The sequence below is a fragment of the Siphateles boraxobius genome, unplaced genomic scaffold (genome assembly GCF_051911475.1).
Source record: "Siphateles boraxobius isolate OS27281-9 unplaced genomic scaffold, OSU_SipBor_1 192, whole genome shotgun sequence".
Classification (NCBI taxonomy): Eukaryota; Metazoa; Chordata; class Actinopteri; order Cypriniformes; family Leuciscidae; genus Siphateles; species Siphateles boraxobius.
Window position 1 is genome coordinate 575001 of NW_027508802.1, and position 22500 is coordinate 597500.

Consider the following 22500-nt stretch of genomic DNA (forward strand, 5'->3'; position numbering starts at 1 on the left):
TGTCGCCATTGGCTTTCGGCTGGCTTAGTTGGGGACATTTAATTTTTATATTTAACAATACTATTACAACATTATTTTCCTGTTATCTCTGTAAAGCTGCTTTGGAACAATCTATTGCAAAAAGCACTATATAAATATAGGTGACTTGACTTGATATGCACAGAATAAATTTCTGATGTGTGTGTGTGAGAGTGAGTGTGTGAGTGTGTGTGTGTGTGTGTGCGTGTGTGTGTGTGTGTGTGTGCGCGCGTGTGTGAGTGTGTGTGTGTGTGCGTGTGTGTGTGAGCGCGTGTGTGTGTGTGTGTGTGTGTGAGCAGGACCTCGGCTCCCCAGGCTCTGAAGCCCTTCTCCAGTCTCAGTGAGTTCATGGCGTATGTGCCGAAGTTATCGATGTCCTCGTTCTGTCCCGCTTCCATCAGCGCCTGATACACAGACCTCATGTTCCTCATGTCCATGTACAGCTCCCAGCCCAACTCACCTGCACACACACACACACACACACACACACACACACACACACACACACACACACACACACACACACACACACACACACACACACAAACACACACACAGTATGAGGAAAACTGCTAATTTGCATAAGTTCTGTCAGTCAGCCTGTACTGATATATGGGATTAATGTCCCATCAAAAGTATTGCGGTCACGGATCAAAATATAACAAGCATGAATAAAATCTTTAAAAAAAGAGGAATTTAATTATTTGTATATGTCCAGAGTTCAGACAGATTTACAGTTTATTGTGTTCCCCTGTACGAGTGAACATTAGTAGCAGAGTTTTTCACTCACCGGCCCATTTCGCTAAGTAATTTTTAAGTTTATATATATATATATTATAAAATCTGGATTTCATACATTAATTTCTTATTCAAACAAAATCCTGTCATCCATCCTCTTCTGCTTTCACGCTTTTCACCAAAAATGTGTTTTATGGACAGATCAATACAGTACAGAGAACATAAAAAAAATTAGGATTTTGGAAAATAATGTTTTTTCTGTAAACCAAATGCTGTTTAATCTTCGCTATTGCTACAATGCTAGTGAACAAGCGCTGTCATCTGTTGCGCAGTGACGTGTGTGTTCAAGCAAGCCAGATATGAGCAGATTCTGCGCAACACACTGTATTTAATACATCATGATCACTCACGAGTTTTTGTGCTAAATATGCCTAGATTTGGTTTACACAAACTTCCCCAGCAAAGTGAGTAAACATAATAAGTAACTCGCCAGATTGGCTCGTAACTTCCAAGCGTGTAATCCATCAGCCGAAACTGAAGCCTCGCGGGAGACGCCATTGTAGCAGAACTTCACCTGCTGTTAGCATTCCATTGACTCCCATTCATTTTGGCGTCACTGTGACATCGAATAACTTTACATCTGAGGCGTCCAAAGACTTCATTTGTCCATTATTTATTTCTAAAGAAACACGACGATGTATAAAAGGCTCCATTACTTTGTATCTTACGTTATGGCCCCGTAGAAGCCGTTTTTGTAAAAATAGGCAAACGATTGCGTCACGCGACTCTGTCGCACAATAGAGAAATTACCGTATAGACAGGAGGAGAAGCTCGCAGGCAATCTTTTACTGTCTATGAGGCAATCGGGGGGACATAGAGGCGTAAAGTCAAGGAGAAGCCCATAGATAGAGAGTCCATAAAAGCAACGGGACAAAATATTTCAACAACGTTTTTGAGGAATTGGAAATAATTCGGTATGTGGCACAGCTACTAGAAGATTTACAGCTGTCAGACAGGGTCACGTCACATCTACGTGGTCAAGCTCAGTTTGAGCCTGCAGTCGCTCAGCCATCAGGAAGTGAGTGCTTCTAACAGGCTTATAATAATAATAATACATCAGACTTGTATAGCGCTTTTCTGGACACTCAAAGACGCTTCACATGGGGAATAAAACAAAACAAAACAAAACAAAACAAAACAAAAAGTGGTTTTAAGGAAAAGCTAGTTTGAAAAGGTGGGTTTTGAGTACTGATTTGAAGTTTGTTAGTGAATCGGAGTTTCTAATGGATGTAGGGAGTTAGTTCCAGAGGGTGGGGGCGGCAATAGCGAAGGCTCGATCCCCCAAGGTCCGGTGGTTAGTGCGGATGATCGGGCTAAGGCGGTTCGTGCCAGACGAGCGGAGGTGGCGGGTGGGTTGGTGCTGTTCCAGGAGCTCAGTGAGGTAGGGCGGTGCCAGGTTATGGAGGGGCTTGTAGGTGAGGAGGAGGAGCTTATATTGAATGCGGTAATGAACAGGTAGCCAATGGAGCTGCTGGAGAACAGGGGTGATGTGTTCTTGGGACCGGGTGAGGAGGCGGGCGGCTGAGTTTTGGATGTATTGCAGTTTTTGTAGTTGATTGGTAGGAAGTCTGTAGAGAAGGCTATTGTAGTAGTCAAGTCTTGAAGTTATGAATGCGTGAATGAGGATTTCAGCTGTTGACAGGGTAAGCGAGGGGCGAAAGCGGGCGATGTTGCGGAGGTGGAAGAAGGATAGTTTAGTGATATGGTTGATGTGTGTTCGGTATGAGAGGGTGGAATCCATTATGATACCAAGGTTTCGGACAGAGAGGGAGGGGGTGACATTCTGTCCGTCGATAAGGAGAGTAAAGTTCTGGATAGAAGAGAGGAGAGATTTTGGGTCAGTGATAAGGAGTTCTGTTTTATTGCTGTTGAGTTTGAGAAAGTTATTGTCCATCCAGGTTTTAATGTCGGAAATACAATCGGTGATGGTGGAGAGGATAACTGGGGTGATGGATTTGGTGGATGTGTAGAGTTGGGTATCATCGGCGTAGCAGTGAAAATGGAGTCCATGGTGGCGGATGACCTGACCGAGGGGAAGCATGTAGATGGTGAAAAGGAGGGGCCGAGCATGGAACCTTGGGGGACACCATGGGTGACGGGAGGTGAAGGAATTGCAGTTGTTAACAGAGACAAAGTGGTGACGGTCAGAGAGTTAGGAGGTGAGCCAGAGAAGTGCTGTGCCAGAGATGCCAATAGATTTAAGACGATGGAGGAGGACAGTTTGGTCTATTGTGTCAAATTCAGCGGAGATGTCAAGGAGAAGGAGGATGGATATGGAACCAGAGTCTGCAGCAATGAGGAGATCATTTGTGACTTTAAGAAGGGCTGTTTCTGTGCCGTGGTGTGGACGGAATCCGGATTGAAAAGTTTCAAAGAGTTGAGAAGAGAGGAGATATTGGTGGAGTTGTGTGATGACGGCGCGTTCCAGAATTTTTGAGAGTAACGGGAGATTGGAGATGGGTCTGAAGTTGTCCAGATTGTCAGGGTTCAGGCCAGGTTTTTTCAGGAGGGGTGTGATGGACGCAAGTTTTAGCGGGGATGGAAAAGATCCAGACATAAGGGAAGTGTTGATGATAGTGGTGATGAGAGGGATGAAGATTTGTTGACAGGTTTTGAAGAGGGGAGAAGGGATCGGGTCAAGCTGGCAGAATTTCATGGTGGAGAGGAGTTTGGAGGTGTCAGAGGGAGACAGAGGAGAGAAGGAGGAAAAACTGTGGTGTGTGAGCGGAGTGAGGTGATATTCAGAGGGTGGAGAAGCGGAGGAAGTGGATGTTAGTGAAGAGTTTATGGTATGAATTTTGGTGTGGTAGGATGACAGGAAGTTATTGCATTTGTCTGTAGTGAATGTGGAGGTTATATTGTCCTTGGGTTTGGTCAGTTTTGCAAATGTGGAGAAAAGGGTCCGGGAGTCGGAAGAACTTGAGTGGATGAGTTGTGAGAAGTAGTTGGACCAGGCAGTTTTGAGAGCAGAATTGTATGTGATTATAGCGTGTTTGTAGGCTTGGGCATGGACGGTGAGACCGGATTTTTTATGGATCCTTTCAAGTTGTCTTTTTGAGTATGTGAAGATCTGGGGTGTACCAAGGTGCAGAGGTGGAGAAGGAGACTGAGGCAGTTTTAAGGGGGGCTATTTGGTTGAGGTAGGTGGAAAGTGTGTGGTTGTAAAAGTTGACTAGATCAGAGGCAATTAGATCAGAGGGAAGCGAAGAAGTAGAGATGGCATGGGATATGGAGGAGGTGAGAGAGATGGGACTAATGGATTTCAGGTTTCGAAATGTAATTGTTCTTGTGTGTTTGACGGTAGGAAAGGGGGTAATGATATCCAAGGTGATGGCCAGATGATCAGAAATTGTGAGGTCGGTCAATGAAAGGTTATGTATGGTGAGGGAGGGTGTGGAACAGACCAGGTCCAGGATATGTCCATGATTATGTGTGGGTGAAGTGACATGCTGAGTGAGGTTGAGGCAGTTTAAAATGTCCAGAAAGTCAGATGTGAATTTTGCTTCCGGAGAGTCGATATGAATGTTGAAGTCACCAATGAGGAGAACGGACGGTGAAATAGAGGACAGGTGAGTTACGAAGTCAGTGAAATCAGAAAGAAATGATGGACAAGTTTTGGGAGGGCGGTAGATGACTGCAGCAGTGAGTGATTGGGAACCAGGAAGTCTGAAAGCCAAGTGTTCAAATGAGGATACAACCGGGATGGGGATGGGGCGGATGGAAATATCACTGCGGTAAATCACTGCGATGCCACCTCCTCGCCGGTCCAGACGGGGGTTGTCGATGAAGGAGTATCCAGGTGGGGTGGTCTGATTTAATGCAATGTAGTCCATGGGTTTGTGCCAGGTTTCAGTAAGACAGAGAAAATCCAATTTATTGTCAATAATGAATTCACAGAGTAACAGGCTTTTATTGTTAAGTGATCTTGTATTGAATAGCGCTGTATTAAGAGGCTTTTGTTGTGAAATCCAAGTGGCGGAAGTTGAGACGGGCAGTAGGTTAGACAGAGAAAGGCTTCACGTTTCTCTGTTGAAATCAAGGGGGCGCTGTGTCCATTTCTTTTACTGTCTATGGTAATTTCAAACCCTGATTAGTCGCACGAGTCGCACTTGAGTGACGTCAACTCCCCCTCTCGATCGATTGGCTAGAGGAGCTGTCAATCTAGAACTAGTAGACCAATGGTGACGCTTAAGCCCGCCCTAATTTACATGAAACTCGAACTGCAACATTTGGAAACGCAAGCGCAGAACGTGGAAAGAAGTGCGAAGAGAAAAACAGCACAAGTTACAAAAGAGTAAAATATGAGCAGAAAGTAGAGTAATAAAACCAAGGAAACCATCATTTTTTTGCAAGTTTTGTGCAATATAATTTAAAGTTTTTATTCATGCCTGTTATTTTTTGATTCACGCTTATTATATGTTGATCCATGACCACGATGTATGCTATTCTGATCATTTTGCATTAGTTTTCTCAGTTTGTGCAACAATTTCCACATGTGTTTTCCTGCAGGGATACTGATCCCGCACGCATCACCTGTGTAAGATATCCGGATGGCTCGCACGGGAACGCCGGCCAGCTGAATGGATCTGCACTGCAGGAATCTGAAACCCGCATCACTCATGTCTTCATCGGTCAGTTTCTGAAGAACCGTTCGTGACTTCGGCCCGGCGACGCCCAAAACACCGATCTCATCCGTCACGTTACACACACTCACGCTATAATCCCCCTCACACACCTCGCGCTCGATCCATCTGAGGCAGAGCAAACCACATCACTCATCAATATCACTCAGTCAATGACAGAGACAGTGTGTACAAAACTTATGGCCATGATATTATGGAGTTGTGCGTCTCTGGGAAGGTGTTTCAGTGGTTTTTATGGTGTTTTGAGTGTTTTTAGGCAGTTGCTAGTATGTTTGCAAGCCTGGGGTATTATTTCAGCTGTTTTCTGGTTCAGCAGGTGAAAATGGAACATATGAGAACTGAACTGAGCTGGACGATGACATCACGGCTATATATATATATATATACAAATTGACTAAAATAATAAATTTTTTACAACACAAATGAATCGTCACTGAACTAACTGAAGCTGGACAGTGATGATATTTTCTTCTGGAAACAAACTGTTGCATTATTGTCCTGTTATCTCTGTAAAGCTGCTGTGAAACACTCTGTGTTGTACAAAGCGCTGTATAAGTAAATGTGAATTGAGGAATTATTGAAGCGCTCCAGGAAGACACACCCTCGACCCTGAGACTCACGGAGGGTTTCATCACTAATAGCTCTAGTGTAAGTGAAGATTAATTAAGTAAACTGCAGTTATTAACAGCTCCATTTGTTAGTCTCCGTTCGTACTGCAGGGCAATACACCTTCATCCAGAAGAGGGCGCTGAGAGTGTGTGTGTGTTTGTGTGTGTGTGTGTGTCGGGGGGAGGTGAGTGCGCTGCTTACTGATTGGATGAGACGAGGGGCAGAAACCAGACAGCTGTTACTGACATATACACACACACACACACACACACACTTCTTCAGATGTTCTCACTTTACACACACTTGGCTCCCTTCAGCTCTCAGACAGTAGTAAATGTTACTGTGTGTGTGTGAGTGTGTGTGTGTGTGTGTGTGTGTGCGTGAGTGTGTGTGTGTGTGAGTGTGTGTGTGTGTGTGTGCGTGAGTGTGTGTGTGATTTGTGAGGACACAAATGTGTATAATGACATGGGTATTACACTGGTATTACAACTTGAACGTGATTTATGAGGACATTTCCTGAGTCCTCATATTTCAAATGGCTTTAAAAACATACTAAGCAGTGTTTTATTAAAAATGTAAAAGTATAGAATGTCTCCTGTGATGGGTAGGTTTAGGGATAGGGGCAGTGTGTGTGTGTGTGTGTGTGTGTGTGTGTGTGTGTGTGTGTGATGGGTAGGTTTAGGGATAGGGGCAGTGTGTGTGTGTGTGAGTGTGTGTGTGTGATGGGTAGATTTAGGGATAGGGGCAGTGTGTGTGTGTGTGTGTGTGATGGGTAGGTTTCGGGATAGGGGCAGTGTGTGTGTGTGTGTGTGAGATGGGTAGATTTAGGGATAGGGGCAGTGTGTGCGTGTGTGTGTGTGATGGGTAGATTTAGGGATAGGTGCAGTGTGTGTGTGTGTGTGTGTATGTGTGTGTGTGTGTGATGGGTAGATTTAGGGATAGGGGCAGTGTGTGTGTGTGTGTGTGTGTGTGTATGTGTATGTGTGTGTGTGTGTGTGTGTGTGTGTGTGTGTGTGATGGGTAGGTTTAGGGATAGGGGCAGTGTGTGTGTGTGTGTGTGTGATGGGTAGGTTTAGGGATAGGGGCAGTGTGTGCGTGTGTGTGTGAGATGGGTAGATTTAGGGATAGGGGCAGTGTGTGTGTGTGTGTATGTGTGTGTGTGTGATGGGTAGATTTAGGGATAGGTGCCGTGTGTGTGTGTGTGTGTGTATGTGTGTGTGTGTGTGTGTGTGTGTGATGGGTAGATTTAGGGATGGGGCAGTGTGTGTGTGTGTGTGTGTGTGTGTGTGTGTGTGTGTGTGTGTGTGTGTGTGATGGGTAGGTTTAGGGATAGGGGCAGTGTGTGTGTGTGTGTGTGTGTGTGTGTGTGTGATGGTTAGATTTAGGGATAGGGCCAGTGTGTGTGTGTGTGTGTGTGTGTGATGGGTAGGTTTAGGGATAGGGGCAGTGTGTGTGTGTGTGTGTGTGTGTGTGTGTGTGTGTGATGGGTAGGTTTAGGGATAGGGGCAGTGTGTGTGTGTGTGTGTGTGTGTGTGTGTGTGTGTGTGTGTGTGTGTGTGTGTGTGTGTGTGTGTGATCGGTAGGTTTAGGGATGGGGCAGTGTGTGTGTGTGTGTGTGTGTGTGTGTGTGTGTGTGTGTGTGTGATTGGTAGGTTTAGGGATAGGGGCAGTGTGTGTGTGTGTGTGTGTGTGTGTGTGTGTGTGTGTGTGTGTGTGTGTGTGTGTGTGTGTGTGTGTGTGATCGGTAGGTTTAGGGATGGGGCAGTGTGTGTGTGTGTGTGTGTGTGTGTGATTGGTAGGTTTAGGGATAGGGGCAGTGTGTGTGTGTGTGTGTGTGTGTGTGTGTGTGTGTGTGTGTGTGTGTGTGTGTGTGTGTGATGGGTAGGTTTAGGGATAGGGGCAGTGTGTGTGTGTGTGTGTGTGATCGGTAGGTTTAGGGATATTGGCAGTGTAAGGGGATAGAATATACAGTTTGTCCAGTATAAAAAACATTACGCCTATGGAATGTCCACACAAATCACAAAAACAAAGCAGTGTGTGTGTGTGTGTGTGTGTGTGTGTGTGTGTGTGTGTGTGTGTGTGTGTGTGTGTGTGTGTGTGTGTGTGTGTGTGTGTGTTATTGCTCGCACCGAAGATCGTGAAGCTCGGACCCGGAGCCTGTGATGAGCAGAAACTCTCCAGGTGTGATCTGAGTAACCGTGACCTCAGCGTAGACACGCCCCCGCGGGGTCAGCATGTGACTGATGTTGGTTTGGCCCACCTGAAACCAACATCAAAAAAACATTACGTGTCTTTAGGCTGTTGATATGCAGTTGCTAGGGTGTACTGAGTGTTGTAGGCTGTTGATATGCAGTTGCTAGGGTGTACTGGGTGTTGTTGGCTGTTGATATGCAGTTGCTAGGGTGTTCTGAGTGCTTAGGCTGTTTCTATGCAGTTGCTAAGGTTTTCTGACTGTTGTAGGCTGTTGATATGCAGTTACTAGGGTGTCCTGAATGTTGTAGGCTGTTGATATGCAGTTGCTAGGGTGTTCTGAGTGTTTAGGCTGTTTCTATGCAATTGCTAGGGTGTTCTGAGTGTTTTAGGCTGTTGATATGCAGTTGCTAGGGTGTTCTGAGTGTTGTAGGCTGTTGATATCCATTTGCTAGGGTCTACTGAGTGTTGTAGGCTGTTGATATGCAGTTGCTAGGGTGTACTGAGCGTTGTAGGCTGTTGATATGCAGTTGCTAGGGTGTTCTGAGTGTTTAGGCTGTTTCTATGCAGTTGCTAGGGTGTACTGAGCGTTGTAGGCTGTTGATATGCAGTTGCTAGGGTGTTCTGAGTGTTTAGGCTGTTTCTATGCAGTTGCTAGGGTGTTCTGAGTGTTGTAGGCTGTTGATATGCAGTTGCTAGGGTCTACTGAGTGTTGTAGGCTGTTGATATGCAGTTGCTAGGGTGTTCTGAGTGTTGTAGGCTGTTGATATGCAGTTGCTAGGGTGTTCTGAGTGTTTAGGCTGTTTCTATGCAGTTGCTAGGGTGTACTGAGTGTTGTAGGCTGTTGATATGCAGTTGCTAGGGTGTTCTGAGTGTTTAGGCTGTTTCTATGCAGTCGTTAGGGTTTTCTGACTGTTGTAGGCTGTTGATATGCAGTTGCTAGGGTGTTCTGAGTGTTGTAGGCTGTTGATATGCAGTTGCTAGGGTGTTCTGAGTGTTTAGGCTGTTTCTATGCAGTTGCTAGGGTGTACTGAGTGTTGTAGGCTGTTGATATACAGTTGCTAGGGTGTTATGAGTGTTTTAGGCTGTTGATATGCAGTTACTTGAGTGTTCTGAGTGTTTTAGTCTGTTGCTATGCAGTTGCTAGGGTGTTCTGAGTGTTTTAGGCTGTTGCTAAGCAGTTTCCAGGGTGTTCTGAGTGTTTTAAGCTGTTGCTATGTGGCTATTAGGTTGTTGCTAAGCTATTTTTCTCTCTCTCACCTTTGGCAATGTGTTAGCAAACAGCCGGTCGAGCAGCCGGTGTGAATCGTCTCCTTTCACCATGAACTTCCCGAAGGGTGAAAGGTCAATCACACCCACTCCCTCCATCACCAGTTTACACTCCCGCCCGACCGGCCCAAACCAGTTCGTCCTTCTGAAACTGGGTCTGCATCAAAGGACCAGAGAGAGACACTCACTCACACTGGCATCAGCAAGTTCAGGGTTTTTTATTTAAGGATGCAATTATTTTAAATGGTTATAATAGACCAATTTTGAGCCGACGTCACAGTTACGTCACGGCGCTAGCTGGAGGCAAAACAAAGGGAAAACTGCAGGCGGCCAATACAAACCAGCACAGATTCGGCTACATAATAAGGAGCTTAAATTGTTATTATTATTATTAAATGTCATCTTGTTGTGTTGTTGGGTGCAAGAATCAATGAAAAATGAATATGCTGTATCTGGAATTTTTATTTCTAGAAAATATTCACATTGTTAAAATTGCACCGTAATGTCACTCTTTACATTGTCGTCTTCTTGGCGCTGGCTAGGCAGAACTGCGGATCGTACCACACAAGTCTTGTACGTGACCATTCATCACATAGTTCTAGGCATCTAAAGATTTATATGCCCTCAGTTTCTCTATCGGATAGGTGTAGAAGTCTGGTAACTCAACCGGAGGTAGTCTAGCGTTAACGTTAATCCTGTCAGATCGTCCATCATTGAGTGAGCGTGTAACGACTATGGGTCGGCCAATCTGGTTCCGTCCGTTAAAATTAACTTTTGCAAATAACAATCGCGGTCTAGGACAGTGAGTGACCTTGCACATTAAGATAAAATCTTAAAATCATTGTTAAAAAACAACATAACAAAACTTGCATACTAACGTTAGGGAAGCGGCCAGAGGGATCGTTCTGCCACCACCTAAGCTCCGCCCACAAAAAACCTCACCATGTTTACCAACTGAAAAGGGGTCTATATTTCACACTTTTACTGTATTTTTTATTAAATAAATGCAGCCTTTGTGAGCAGAAAAAACTCTTTCAAAAACATTAAACCTTTGAACGCTAGTGTTAATATATAATTTAGTTTATATAGACAATAGCATCCGCTCACTTGTATCCGATGTCGTCTCCTGGCTTGTGGAAGTAGTGTGGCTGTTCCCAGCCTGCATGGAAACCCATGGAGCATTTGTCCTTCAGCAGCTCATAGACTCCACTGACCCGGCTAGTGGGCCGACCCGCGAAACGCTCCTCCTTCGGGAAGCCCACTGAAACCAGTCACACACACAGATCATCGTTCCAGCATCATTCCAGCAATTGCAAGCCTCTTTTAGGCTGTTTCTATGCAGTTGCTAATCTGTTCTGAGTGTTTTAGACTGTTGCTATGCAGTTGCTAGGGTGTTTTGAGTGTTTTAGGCTGTTTCTATGCAGTTATTAGGGTGTTCTGAGTGTTTAGGATGTTTCTATGTGGCTACTAGGGTGTTCTGGGTGTTTAAGGCTGTTGCTATGAGGTTTCTAGGGTGTTCTGAGTGTTTTAGGCTGTTGCTATGCGGATCTATGGTGTTCTGAGTGTTTTAGGTTGTTGCTATGCGGTTGCTATGGCGTTCTGAATGTTTTAGGCTGTTGCTATGCGGTTTCTAGGGTGTTTCTTTGTGTTTTAGGCTGTTGCTATGTGGTTGCTAGGGTGTTCTGAGTGTTTTAGGCTTTTGCTATGCGGTTTCTAGGGTGTTCTGAGTGTTTTAGGCTATTGCTATGCGGTTTCTAGGGTGTTCTGAGTGTTTTGGGCTGTTGCTATGTGGTTTCTAGGGTGTTCTGAGTGTTTTGGGCTGTTGCTATGCAGCTGCTAGGGTGTACTGAGTGTTTTAGGCTGTTGCTATGCGGATCCATGGTGTTCTGAGTGTTTTAGGCTGTTGCTCTGCGGTTGCTATGGTGCGCTGAGTGTTTTGGGTTGTTGCTATGCGGCTGCTAGGGTGTTCAGAGTGTTTTAGGCTGTTTCTATACAGTTATTAGGGTGTTCTGATGCTCCTCCTTCGGGAACCCACTGAAATAAACCAGTCACACACACATATCATCGCCACTTCCTGTCACATGACTCACCCACATTGTTGAAGCCATAGGATTCCCTGGCTTTGGCGCACACGTACGGTACGGTGGTCCAGTTGCCGTAGCGATTGGGGTCACACTCGATGAGGTCATATGGGGGTTCACCACTCATGATCCAGTCGCTGAGGAACTTCCCCACTCCTCCCGAGTGAATGATCCCGTACCTGTCAATCACACCTCACATGTCAAACATCACCTCAGTCGTTATGAATCTGTAATGTTTTTCAGATGTGGTGCTGACCCGAAGCCGATGGCGGTCCAGTAGTTGCGGGCTCCCTGGTGCGGCCCGATCATGGGCAGCAGGTCCGGTGTGTACGTGATCGGCCCGGACACGATGTTGATGATGTCAGCGTTTTTCAGAACCGGCACCATCTCCATGGCCATTTCCACATGATCCATTATCCGGTCTAGATCCGACTCGAACAATTCCTTCCCGAAGCCTTCAACACACACATCGCTATGATTGGACGTTACTATGGTGTACGACTGCGTTGTGATTGGACGTTGCTATGGTGTACGACTGCGTAGTGATTGGACGCTGCTACGGTGTACGACTGCGCTGTGATTGGACGCTGCTATGGTGTACAACTGGACTGTGATTGGACGCTGCTAGGGTTTACGATTGCGCTGTGATTGGAAGCTGCTATGGTTTAAGATTGCGCTGTGATTGGACGCTGCTATGGTTTAAGACTGCGCTGTGATTGGACGCTGCTATGGTGTAAGACTGCGCTGTGATTGGACGCTGCTATGGTGTATGACTGCGCTGTGATTGGACACTGCTACAGTGTATGACTGCACTGTGATTGGACGCTGCTACGGTGTACGACCTCCCTTTGATTGGACGCTGCTATGGAGTACAACTGCGCTGTGATTGGACGCTGCTATGGTGTACGACTGCGCTGTGATTGGGCACTGCTATGGTGTACGACTGTGCTGTGATTGGACACTGCTACAGTGTATGACTGCGTTGTGATTGGACGCTGCTACAGTGTACGACCTCCCTTTGATTGGACGCTGCTATGGTGTACAACTGCGCTGTGATTGGACACTGCTATGGTGTACGACTGTGCTGTGATTGGACGCTGCTACAGTGTATGACTGCGTTGTGATTGGACGCTGCTACGGTGTACGACCTCCCTTTGATTGGACGCTGCTATGGTGTACGACTGCGTTGTGATTGGACGCTGCTATGGTGTACGACTGCGTTGTGATTGGACGCTGCTATGGTGTACTACTGTGCTGTGATTGGACACTGCTACAGTGTATGACTGCGTTGTGATTGGACGCTGCTACGGTGTACGAACTCCCTTTGATTGGACGCTGCTATGGTGTACGACTGCGTTGTGATTGGACGCTGCTATGGTGTACGACTGCGTTGTGATTGGACGCTGCTATGGTGTACTACTGCGCTGTGATTGGACACTGCTATGGTGTACGACTGCGTTGTGATTGGATGCTGCTACGGTGTACTACTGCGCTGTGATTGGACACTGCTACGGTGTACGACTGCGCTGTGATTGGACACTGCTATGGTGTACTACTGTGCTGTGATTGGACACTGCTACAGTGTACGACTGCGTTGTGATTGGATGCTGCTACGGTGTACTACTGCGCTGTGATTGGACACTGCTACGGTGTACGACTGCGCTGTGATTGGACACTGCTATGGTGTACTACTGTGCTGTGATTGGACACTGCTACGGTGTACGACTGCGCTGTGATTGGACGCTGCTACGGTGTACGACTGCGCTGTGATTGGACACTGCTACGGTGTACGACTGCGCTGTGATTGGACACTGCTACGGTGTACGACTGCGCTGTGATTGGACACTGCTACGGTGTACGACTGCGTTGTGATTGGACGCTGCTACGGTGTACGACCTCCCTTTGATTGGACGCTGCTGTGGTGTACTACTGCGCTGTGATTGGACACTACTACTGTGTACAACTGCGTTGTGATTGGATGCTGCTACGGTGTACGACTACGCTGTGATTGGACGCTGCTATGGTGTACTACTGCGCTGTGATTGGACACTCCTACTGTGTACGACTGCGCTGTGATTGGACACTGCTACGGTGTACGACTGCGTTGTGATTGGACGCTGCTATGGTGTACGACTGCGTTGTGATTGGACACTGCTACGGTGTACGACTGCGCTGTGATTGGACACTGCTACGGTGTACGACTGCGTTGTGATTGGACGCTGCTACGGTGTACGACCTCCCTTTGATTGGACGCTGCTATGGTGTACTACTGCGCTGTGATTGGACACTGCTACTGTGTACAACTGCGTTGTGATTGGATGCTGCTACGGTGTACGACTACGCTGTGATTGGACGCTGCTATGGTGTACTACTGCGCTGTGATTGGACACTGCTACTGTGTACAACTGCGTTGTGACTGGACGCTGCTATGGTGTACGACTGCCTTGTGATTGGACGCTGCTACGGTGTACGACTGCGTTGTGATTGGACGCTGCTATAGTGTACGACTGCGCTGTGATTGGACACTGCTATGGTTTACGATTGCGCTGTGATTGGACACTGCTATGGTGTACGACTGCGCTGTGATTGGACGCTGCTATGGTTTACGATTGCGCTGTGATTGGACACTGCTATGCTGTACGACTGCGCTGTGATTGGACGCTGCTATGGTGTACGACTGCACTGTGATTGGACGCTGCTATGGTTTACGATTGCGCTGTGATTGGAAGCTGCTGTTGTTTAAGATTGCGCTGTGATTGGACACTGCTATGGTGTACGACTGCGCTGTGATTGGACGCTGCTATGGTTTACGACTGCGCTGTGATTGGACACTGCTATGGTGTACGACTGCGCTGTGATTGGACGCTGCTATGGTTTACGACTGCGCTGTGATTGGACACTGCTATGGTTTACGACTGCGCTGTGATTGGACGCTGCTATGGTTTACGATTGCGCTGTGATTGGACGCTGCTATTGTTTAAGATTGCGCTGTGATTGGACACTGCTATGGTTTACGACTGCGCTGTGATTGGACGCTGCTATGGTTTACAATTGCGCTGTGATTGGACGCTGCTATGGTTTACGATTGCGCTGTGATTGGACACTGCTATGCTGTACGACTGCGCTGTGATTGGACGCTGCTATGGTTTACGACTGCGCTGTGATTGGACACTGCTATGGTGTACGACTGCGCTGTGATTGGACGCTGCTATGGTTTACGACTGCGCTGTGATTGGACACTGCTATGGTTTACGACTGCGCTGTGATTGGACGCTGCTATGGTTTACGATTGCGCTGTGATTGGACGCTGCTATTGTTTAAGATTGCGCTGTGATTGGACACTGCTATGGTTTACGACTGCGCTGTGATTGGACGCTGCTATGGTTTACAATTGCGCTGTGATTGGACGCTGCTATGGTTTACGATTGCGCTGTGATTGGACACTGCTATGCTGTACGACTGCGCTGAGATTGGACGCTGCTATGGTGTACGACTGCACTGTGATTGGACGCTGCTATGGTTTACGATTGCGCTGTGATTGGAAGCTGCTATTGTTTAAGATTGCGCTGTGATTGGACACTGCTATGGTGTACGACTGCGCTGTGATTGGACGCTGCTATGGTGTACGACTGCGCTGTGATTGGACACTGCTATGGTGTACGACTGCGCTGTGATTGGACGCTGCTATGGTTTACGACTGCGCTGTGATTGGACGCTGCTATGGTTTACGATTGAGCTGTGATTGGACGCTGCTATGGTGTACGACTGCGCTGTGATTGGACACTGCTATGGTGTACGACTGCGCTGTGATTGGACGCTGCTATGGTTTACGACTGCGCTGTGATTGGACGCTGCTATGGTTTACGATTGCGCTGTGATTGGACGCTGCTATGGTTTACGATCGCGCTGTGATTGGACACTGCTATGGTGTACGACTGCGCTGTGATTGGACGCTGCTATGGTTTACGATTGTGCTGTGATTGGACGCTGCTATGGTTTACGATTGCGCTGTGATTGGACGCTGCTATGGTTTACGATCGCGCTGTGATTGGACACTGCTATGGTGTACGACTGCGCTGTGATTGGACGCTGCTATGGTTTACGATTGTGCTGTGATTGGAGGCTGCTATGGTGTACGACTGCGCTGTGATTGGACGCTGCTATGGTTTACGATTGCGCTGTGATTAAACACTGCTATGCTGCACGACTGCGCTGTGATTGGACGCTGCTATGATGTACGACTGTGCTGTGATTGGACGCTGCTATGGTTTACGATTGCGCTGTGATTAAACACTGCTATGCTGCACGACTGCGCTGTGATTGGACGCTGCTATGATGTACGACTGTGCTGTGATTGGACGCTGCTATGGTTTACGATTGTGCTGTGATTGGACGCTGCTATGGTTTACGATTGCGCTGTGATTGGACGCTGCTATGGTTTACGATCGCGCTGTGATTGGACACTGCTATGGTGTACGACTGCGCTGTGATTGGACGCTGCTATGGTTTACGATTGTGCTGTGATTGGAGGCTGCTATGGTGTACGACTGCGCTGTGATTGGACGCTGCTATGGTTTACGATTGCGCTGTGATTAAACACTGCTATGCTGCACGACTGCCCTGTGATTGGACGCTGCTATGATGTACGACTGTGCTGTGATTGGACGCTGCTATGGTGTACGACTGCGCTGTGATTGGACGCTGCTATGGTTTACGATTGTGCTGTGATTGGACACTGCTATGCTGCACAACTGCGCTGTGATTGGACGCTGCTATGGTGTACGACTGCGCTGTGATTGGACGCTGCTACGGTGATCTCTGACCTGGCGGGACGCCGTCTCGGATCCACGAGTCCTGCAGAACCATCTTCTCCTCGCTCTCGTAGGGTCCAAACAGCAGCCCGTCGCGCTCCTGACGCAGGTAATACGAGCCCTCCAGATCCCGGATCACCGGAAGCTCCGCCCCCAGGGCCTTCACCTCGGGAACGGTCGCCGTGACGACGTACTGGTGGTGCACTGGGATGGTGGGGTGCTGGAATCCGATCATGTGACCCAGTTCACGTGCCCAGAACCCTGAGATCAAGTCACAGTTTAACAGGAGGAAGTTTGAAGGTTTAAGCTTATGAATGATACCTAATTTATGATGATTACTAAAGTCTGTCATAGGGTCAAACAAGCGCACTGACATTATAACAATACAAAGCCGGCTGGAAATATACTTTAAATTAAGTGCTGGGCAACCATTAATCGAGCTTACATAATATATGTGTGTTTACTGTGTATAATTATTTTGCATGTGTATATTTAAGAAATATTTGCATGCATATACAGTATACTTATACACAATTTATATTATATATAAATCTAAAAATAACACCTTTTTCTTGAATATATACATGCTTGTGTGTGTATTTATATATACAAAATAATTATACACAGTACACACACACACATATATTATGTGAACACAAACTGTTATTTTGGATGTGATTGTGATGTGATTAATCTCGATTAATCGTTGTCCAGCACTAATTTAAATGAAATATATCATTAGTATCGTGTTGGTCTATGCAGCCTCTCCTCGAGTTCCTCTGAGACCGGAGAGTGTTTGTGCAGCTGCTTCATGTGAGCTCATGTTTTAGTCTTTGGTTCAGAGACGCTTCACAGTTACGATACTCAACACATAAAACCCACTATAGATCGCTACAGATATGCTTTCAGTTAAAACAGCTCAAACATGCATTTAAGCGGGTCTAGTTTAAGCCTTGTCTGTCAAACCGGGGGACTAAGATATATTAATGACATGTAAAGTCAAAAACGCTTGATTTTTGTGATTTATACAAAACAAAGCTTGAGTTGAGGTTTAGATGAAACCCAGAGCAGATCAACACTGAGACACACAAACACTGAAGATGAAGTCCTGAAATAATCACACAGAACATGATATATCAGTCTGAAATAACCTCCAGCCACACACACACACACACACTACATACACTAAACACACAGACACATACACGCACACACAGACAGACACACACACACACACACACACACACACACACACTACATACACTAAACACACAGACACATACACGCACACACAGACACATGCACACATGGTCTACACACAAACACACACTATCTCACAAAAACACACACACTCTCTATAGGCATCCTAGTTTTTATACTGAGCTAAGAACATTTTCAAGCTCCTCCCCTAAACATAACACTCACAGGAAAAAGATTTGCCCTTTCCTTTCCTTTTGTAATAAAACATTGTTCAGTATGTTCATTTGGTCTTTTGAATTACGGTGTGTGTGTGTGTGTGTGTGTGTGTGTGTGTGTGTGTGTGTGTGTGTGTGTGTGTGTGTGTGTGGATCAGACCTAGTTTAGCCAGAGCAACAGACACAGTACACAGTCACAAACATCTGTAGCTGTGAGATGTCGTCTGATTGGTCGAGGTGTTTTTTCCTGCCACCAATCACTGCTGACTGTGTGTTTGTGGGTCTTCAGGGTTCAGTGTAACAGGATCCTAATGCAAAAGTTCTGACCTTTGACCTCTCGTGTGTTTGACTGATTCCAGATCTGCAGCCACAAACACATGTGTGGAGTTTATAAACTCCAGCTTCATTCCCAATATCCTTAATATCCACGCAGTGCATTTAGTAATGCACAGCCTCATCTGCATATCATTTACATATGCATATTGCCATCCAGACACATGATGAGTGAGATATTAAGATGATCTCACTGCAATATGGGCATTCTATTCTCCATTGGTTTTACACATACAAACCCTCACATAACTTGAGTAGCTTTCAGCTCAATTCCTTGTTTTAAGGATCTTTAGATGTTTTTTACTGGAAAACAAAGATACTGATTTATGAAGATAGAACAGAATAGAATAGAATAGAATAGACCAGAATAAAAAATAGAACAGAATAAAACAGAATAAAATAGAATTCAATGGAATACAATACAACAGAATAGAACAGATTAGAACAGAATCAAATAAAATAGAGTAGAACTGAATAGAACAGAATACAACAGAATAGAACAGAATAGAACAGAATCAAATAAAATAGAGTAGAACTGAATAGAGCAGAATACAACAGAATAGAATAGATTAGAGCAGAATACAACAGAATAGAATAGATTTGAGCAGAATACAACAGAATAGAATATATTAGAGCAGAATGGAATAGAACAGCACAGAATACAACAAAATAAAGTAAAATATATTAGAACGGAATACAATAGAATAAAATAGAATACAATAGTGTAGAACGGAATACAACTGAATACAACAGAATAGAAAAATAATAGAATTTGAATAGAACAGAAAAGAATGGAATAGATTAGAATAGAATAGAAAAGAAAAGAATAGTTTAGAAAAGAAAAAAAAGAAAAGAATAAAAAAGAATATAGTTTTTGTCAATGACTGATGGACTGGAGTTTTGTTCAGTCAGCTTGAATAAAAACAAACTGAATGAAGAGTTCTGGTAGGAACTGGATGAGCTGAGGCGTATGAGAGAGAGCTCTGGTGATTGGCTGAGAGATGAACTGTTGGCGAGAGCTGATTGGCTGATCATGTGAGCGGGGCTGAAGGCCAAAACCCCAAAACCATTCAACCAGAACCAACATCAGCCAAAGCAAACAAACACATACACACACACACACACATATACACACACACATACACAGATTTGATTGTGCTCCTGCTTTGCTCATTCCACATTTCACAGAGAAGTATCCTCAGAAACTGCACCTGACCTCTGGGTCACACTCGTCTCAGACGTGATCACTTCAGTCGAGCAAACGCTTAGAATCAAATCTCTGGGACATTATCAGGTGTGTTTGCATTAGCAGAGGTCAGAGGTCAGAGGTCAGCGGTCGGCACAGTGTGTGTCTGAACGTCTTATCACCGCTGCTTCAGCACATTAAACTATTACAGCACAACCTACATCTGTACGTCTGACACACACACACACTCACACACACACACACACACACACACTCATTGATTATCAATCAGATTCATTGAGTAACGGTGATTCAATCTTCTATATGTCGTGCAGTGTAAATTATCAGTCAAAAGTTTTGGATCGGTTAGATTTTTAATGTTTTTAATAGAAGTCTCTTCTGCTCACCAAAGTTGCATTTATTAGATTAAATAAATAAATAAAAAACAGTAATATTGTGAAATACTATTTTAATGTAAATCAGCTGTTTTCTATGTGAATATATAATAAAGTGTAATTTATTCCTGTGATCAAAGCTGAATTTCCAGCATCATTACTCCAGTCTTCAGTGTCACATGATCCTTCAGAAATCACTATAATATGAGGATTTGATGATCAAGAAACATTTATGATTATTATCAGTGTTGATTTTAAATGTTATTTACACTTTTATTTCAGGATTAAAATTAAGAATAGAAAGTTAAAAAGAACAGCATTTATCAGAAATATAAAGCTTTTGTAACATTAAACACTATCGTTCAAAAGTTTGGGATCAGTAAGAATTTTTATTACATTTTTTTGGGTAAAGAAATAAAATAAATCAATACTTTTATTCATCAAGGATGAATTAAATTGATCAAAAGTGACATTAAAGTCATTTATAATGTTACAAAAGATTCTATTTCAAATAAATGCTGTTCTTTTGAACTTTCTATTCATCAAAGAATCCTGAATACAGAAAACAGTTATTTTAAATTGTTGTAATATTTAACAATATTACAGATTTTTTTAAAATCAAATAAATTCAGCCTTGGTGAGCAAAAGAGACTACTTTTAAAAACATTAAAAATCATACCGGTCCAAAACTTTTGACTGGTAGTGTACAGCAATATAGTAAGAAATTCGTTTTAACATCAAATGTAAAACTGTTACGGCCAAAACTGACTTTTTAAGATCCCTGAATCTCTACTGGAGTTCACATGAGGTCACACAGCCGTCACTTTGATATAAATGAGGAACAGATGCACAGAGGGGTGTGGCCTAACATATGGGGGTGTGGCCTAATGTGGGTGTGTGCCCTGACATGGTGGTGTGACCTAATGTGGGGGGTAGCCTAACATATGGGGGTGTGGCCTAACATTTGGGGGTGTGCCCTGACATATGGGGGTGTGACCTAATGTGGGTGTCGCCTAACATATGGGGTTGTGGTCTAGCAAATGGGGGTGTGCCCTGACATATGGGCGTGTGACCTAATGCGAGTCTGGCCTAACATTTGGCGGTGTGGCCTAACTAATAGGGGTGTGCCCTAATGTGGGGGTGTTGTCTAACAAATGGGGTGTGACCTAATGTGGGGTATGGCCTAACATATGAGGGTGTGACCTAACATGGGGTGTGGCCTAACATATGAGGGTGTGACCTAACATGGGGTGTGGCATAACATATGAGGGTGTGACCTAACATGGGGTGTGGCCTAACATATGAGGGTGTGACCTAACATGGGGTGTGGCCTAACATATGAGGGTGTGACCTAACATGGGGTGTGACCTAACATATGAGCGTGTGACCGAACGTTAGGGGTGGCCTAACATATGGGGGTGTGGCCTAACCTGTGGCATTGACGATGCGATTGGCCCGGATGGTCCCGTGTGGAGTCTGGACGTCCCATCTGCCGTCAGTGGTTTGTGTGAGGCCCGTGACAGGAGTGTGAGGACAGATCTGAGCGCCGTACATCCGCGCTCCCGCCGCAAGAGCCATCGTCAGAGAATACGGGTCGATGTGACCATCACCTGGGTTATACAGACCCGCCAACACCTGACACACGCAGAGGAACACAAGTGTGTGAATGTTTCGTTTTATTTATTAGGATTTCACAGTCCTATTGAATGGAATCATAAAATGTGCAGTGTTGGGGAAAGTTACTTTGAAAACTAAAGCATTACAATATTACGTTACTCCCCTAAACAGTAACGAATTGCGTTACATAGATACTTTTTAAGAAAAGTAATGTGTTACAATATTATTGCATTACTCCCTTAAATAGTAACGAATTGCGTTACCAAGTTACTTTTTAAGAAAAGTAATGCGTTACAATATTGCGATACTCCGTTACTTTTTAAGAAAAGTATTGCGTTACAGTATTGCATTACTCCCTTAAACAGTAACGAATTGCATTACTTAGTTACTTTTTTAAGAAAAGTAATGCGTTATAATATTGTGTTACTCCCTTAAACAGTAACGAATTGCATTACTTAGTTACTTTTTTAAGAAAAGTAATGCGTTACAATATTGCGTTACTCCCTTAAACAGTAACGAATTGCATTACTTAGTTACTTTTTTAAGAAAAGTAATGCGTTATAATATTGTCACTCCCAAAAAAGTAACTAATAGCGTTACTTAGTTACTTTTTAATAAAAATGATCTGTTACAATATTGTGTTACTCCCTTAAAAAGTAACGAATTGCATTACTTAGTTACTTTTTTAAGAAAAGTAATGCGTTACAATATTGTGTTACTCCCTTAAACAGTAACGAATTGCATTACTTAGTTACTTTTTTAAGAAAAGTAATGCGTTACAATATTGTGTTACTCCCTTAAACAGTAACAAATTGCGTTACTTAGTTACTTTTTAAGAAAAGTAATGCGTTACAATATTGCGTTACTCCCTTAAACAGTAACGAATTGCATTACTTAGTTACTTTTTTAAGAAAAGTAATGCGTTACAATATTGTGTTACTCCCTTAAACAGTAACGAATTGCATTACTTAGTTACTTTTTTAAGAAAAGTAATGCGTTACAATATTGTGTTACTCCCTTAAACAGTAACGAATTGCATTACTTAGTTACTTTTTTAAGAAAAGTAATGCGTTACAATATTGTGTTACTCCCTTAAACAGTAACGAATTGCATTACTTAGTTACTTTTTTAAGAA

At 44.5% G+C, this 22500-nt stretch overlaps 1 protein-coding gene across 1 annotated transcript in view; it reads right to left on the reverse strand.

Moving 5' to 3' along the window:
* Positions 1–22500, reverse strand: part of dmgdh (dimethylglycine dehydrogenase) — a 33604-nt gene that overhangs the window by 4795 nt on the left and 6309 nt on the right. The window contains exons 5-13 of the mRNA XM_077235456.1: positions 21179–21383; positions 16432–16680; positions 11865–12063; positions 11618–11787; positions 10635–10788; positions 9519–9684; positions 8198–8328; positions 5350–5567; positions 321–478 (exon numbers count right to left, since the gene is read on the reverse strand). Of these exons, the coding sequence (XP_077091571.1) occupies positions 321–478; positions 5350–5567; positions 8198–8328; positions 9519–9684; positions 10635–10788; positions 11618–11787; positions 11865–12063; positions 16432–16680; positions 21179–21383 (1650 nt within the window). The remainder of the gene's footprint in view (positions 1–320; positions 479–5349; positions 5568–8197; positions 8329–9518; positions 9685–10634; positions 10789–11617; positions 11788–11864; positions 12064–16431; positions 16681–21178; positions 21384–22500) is intronic.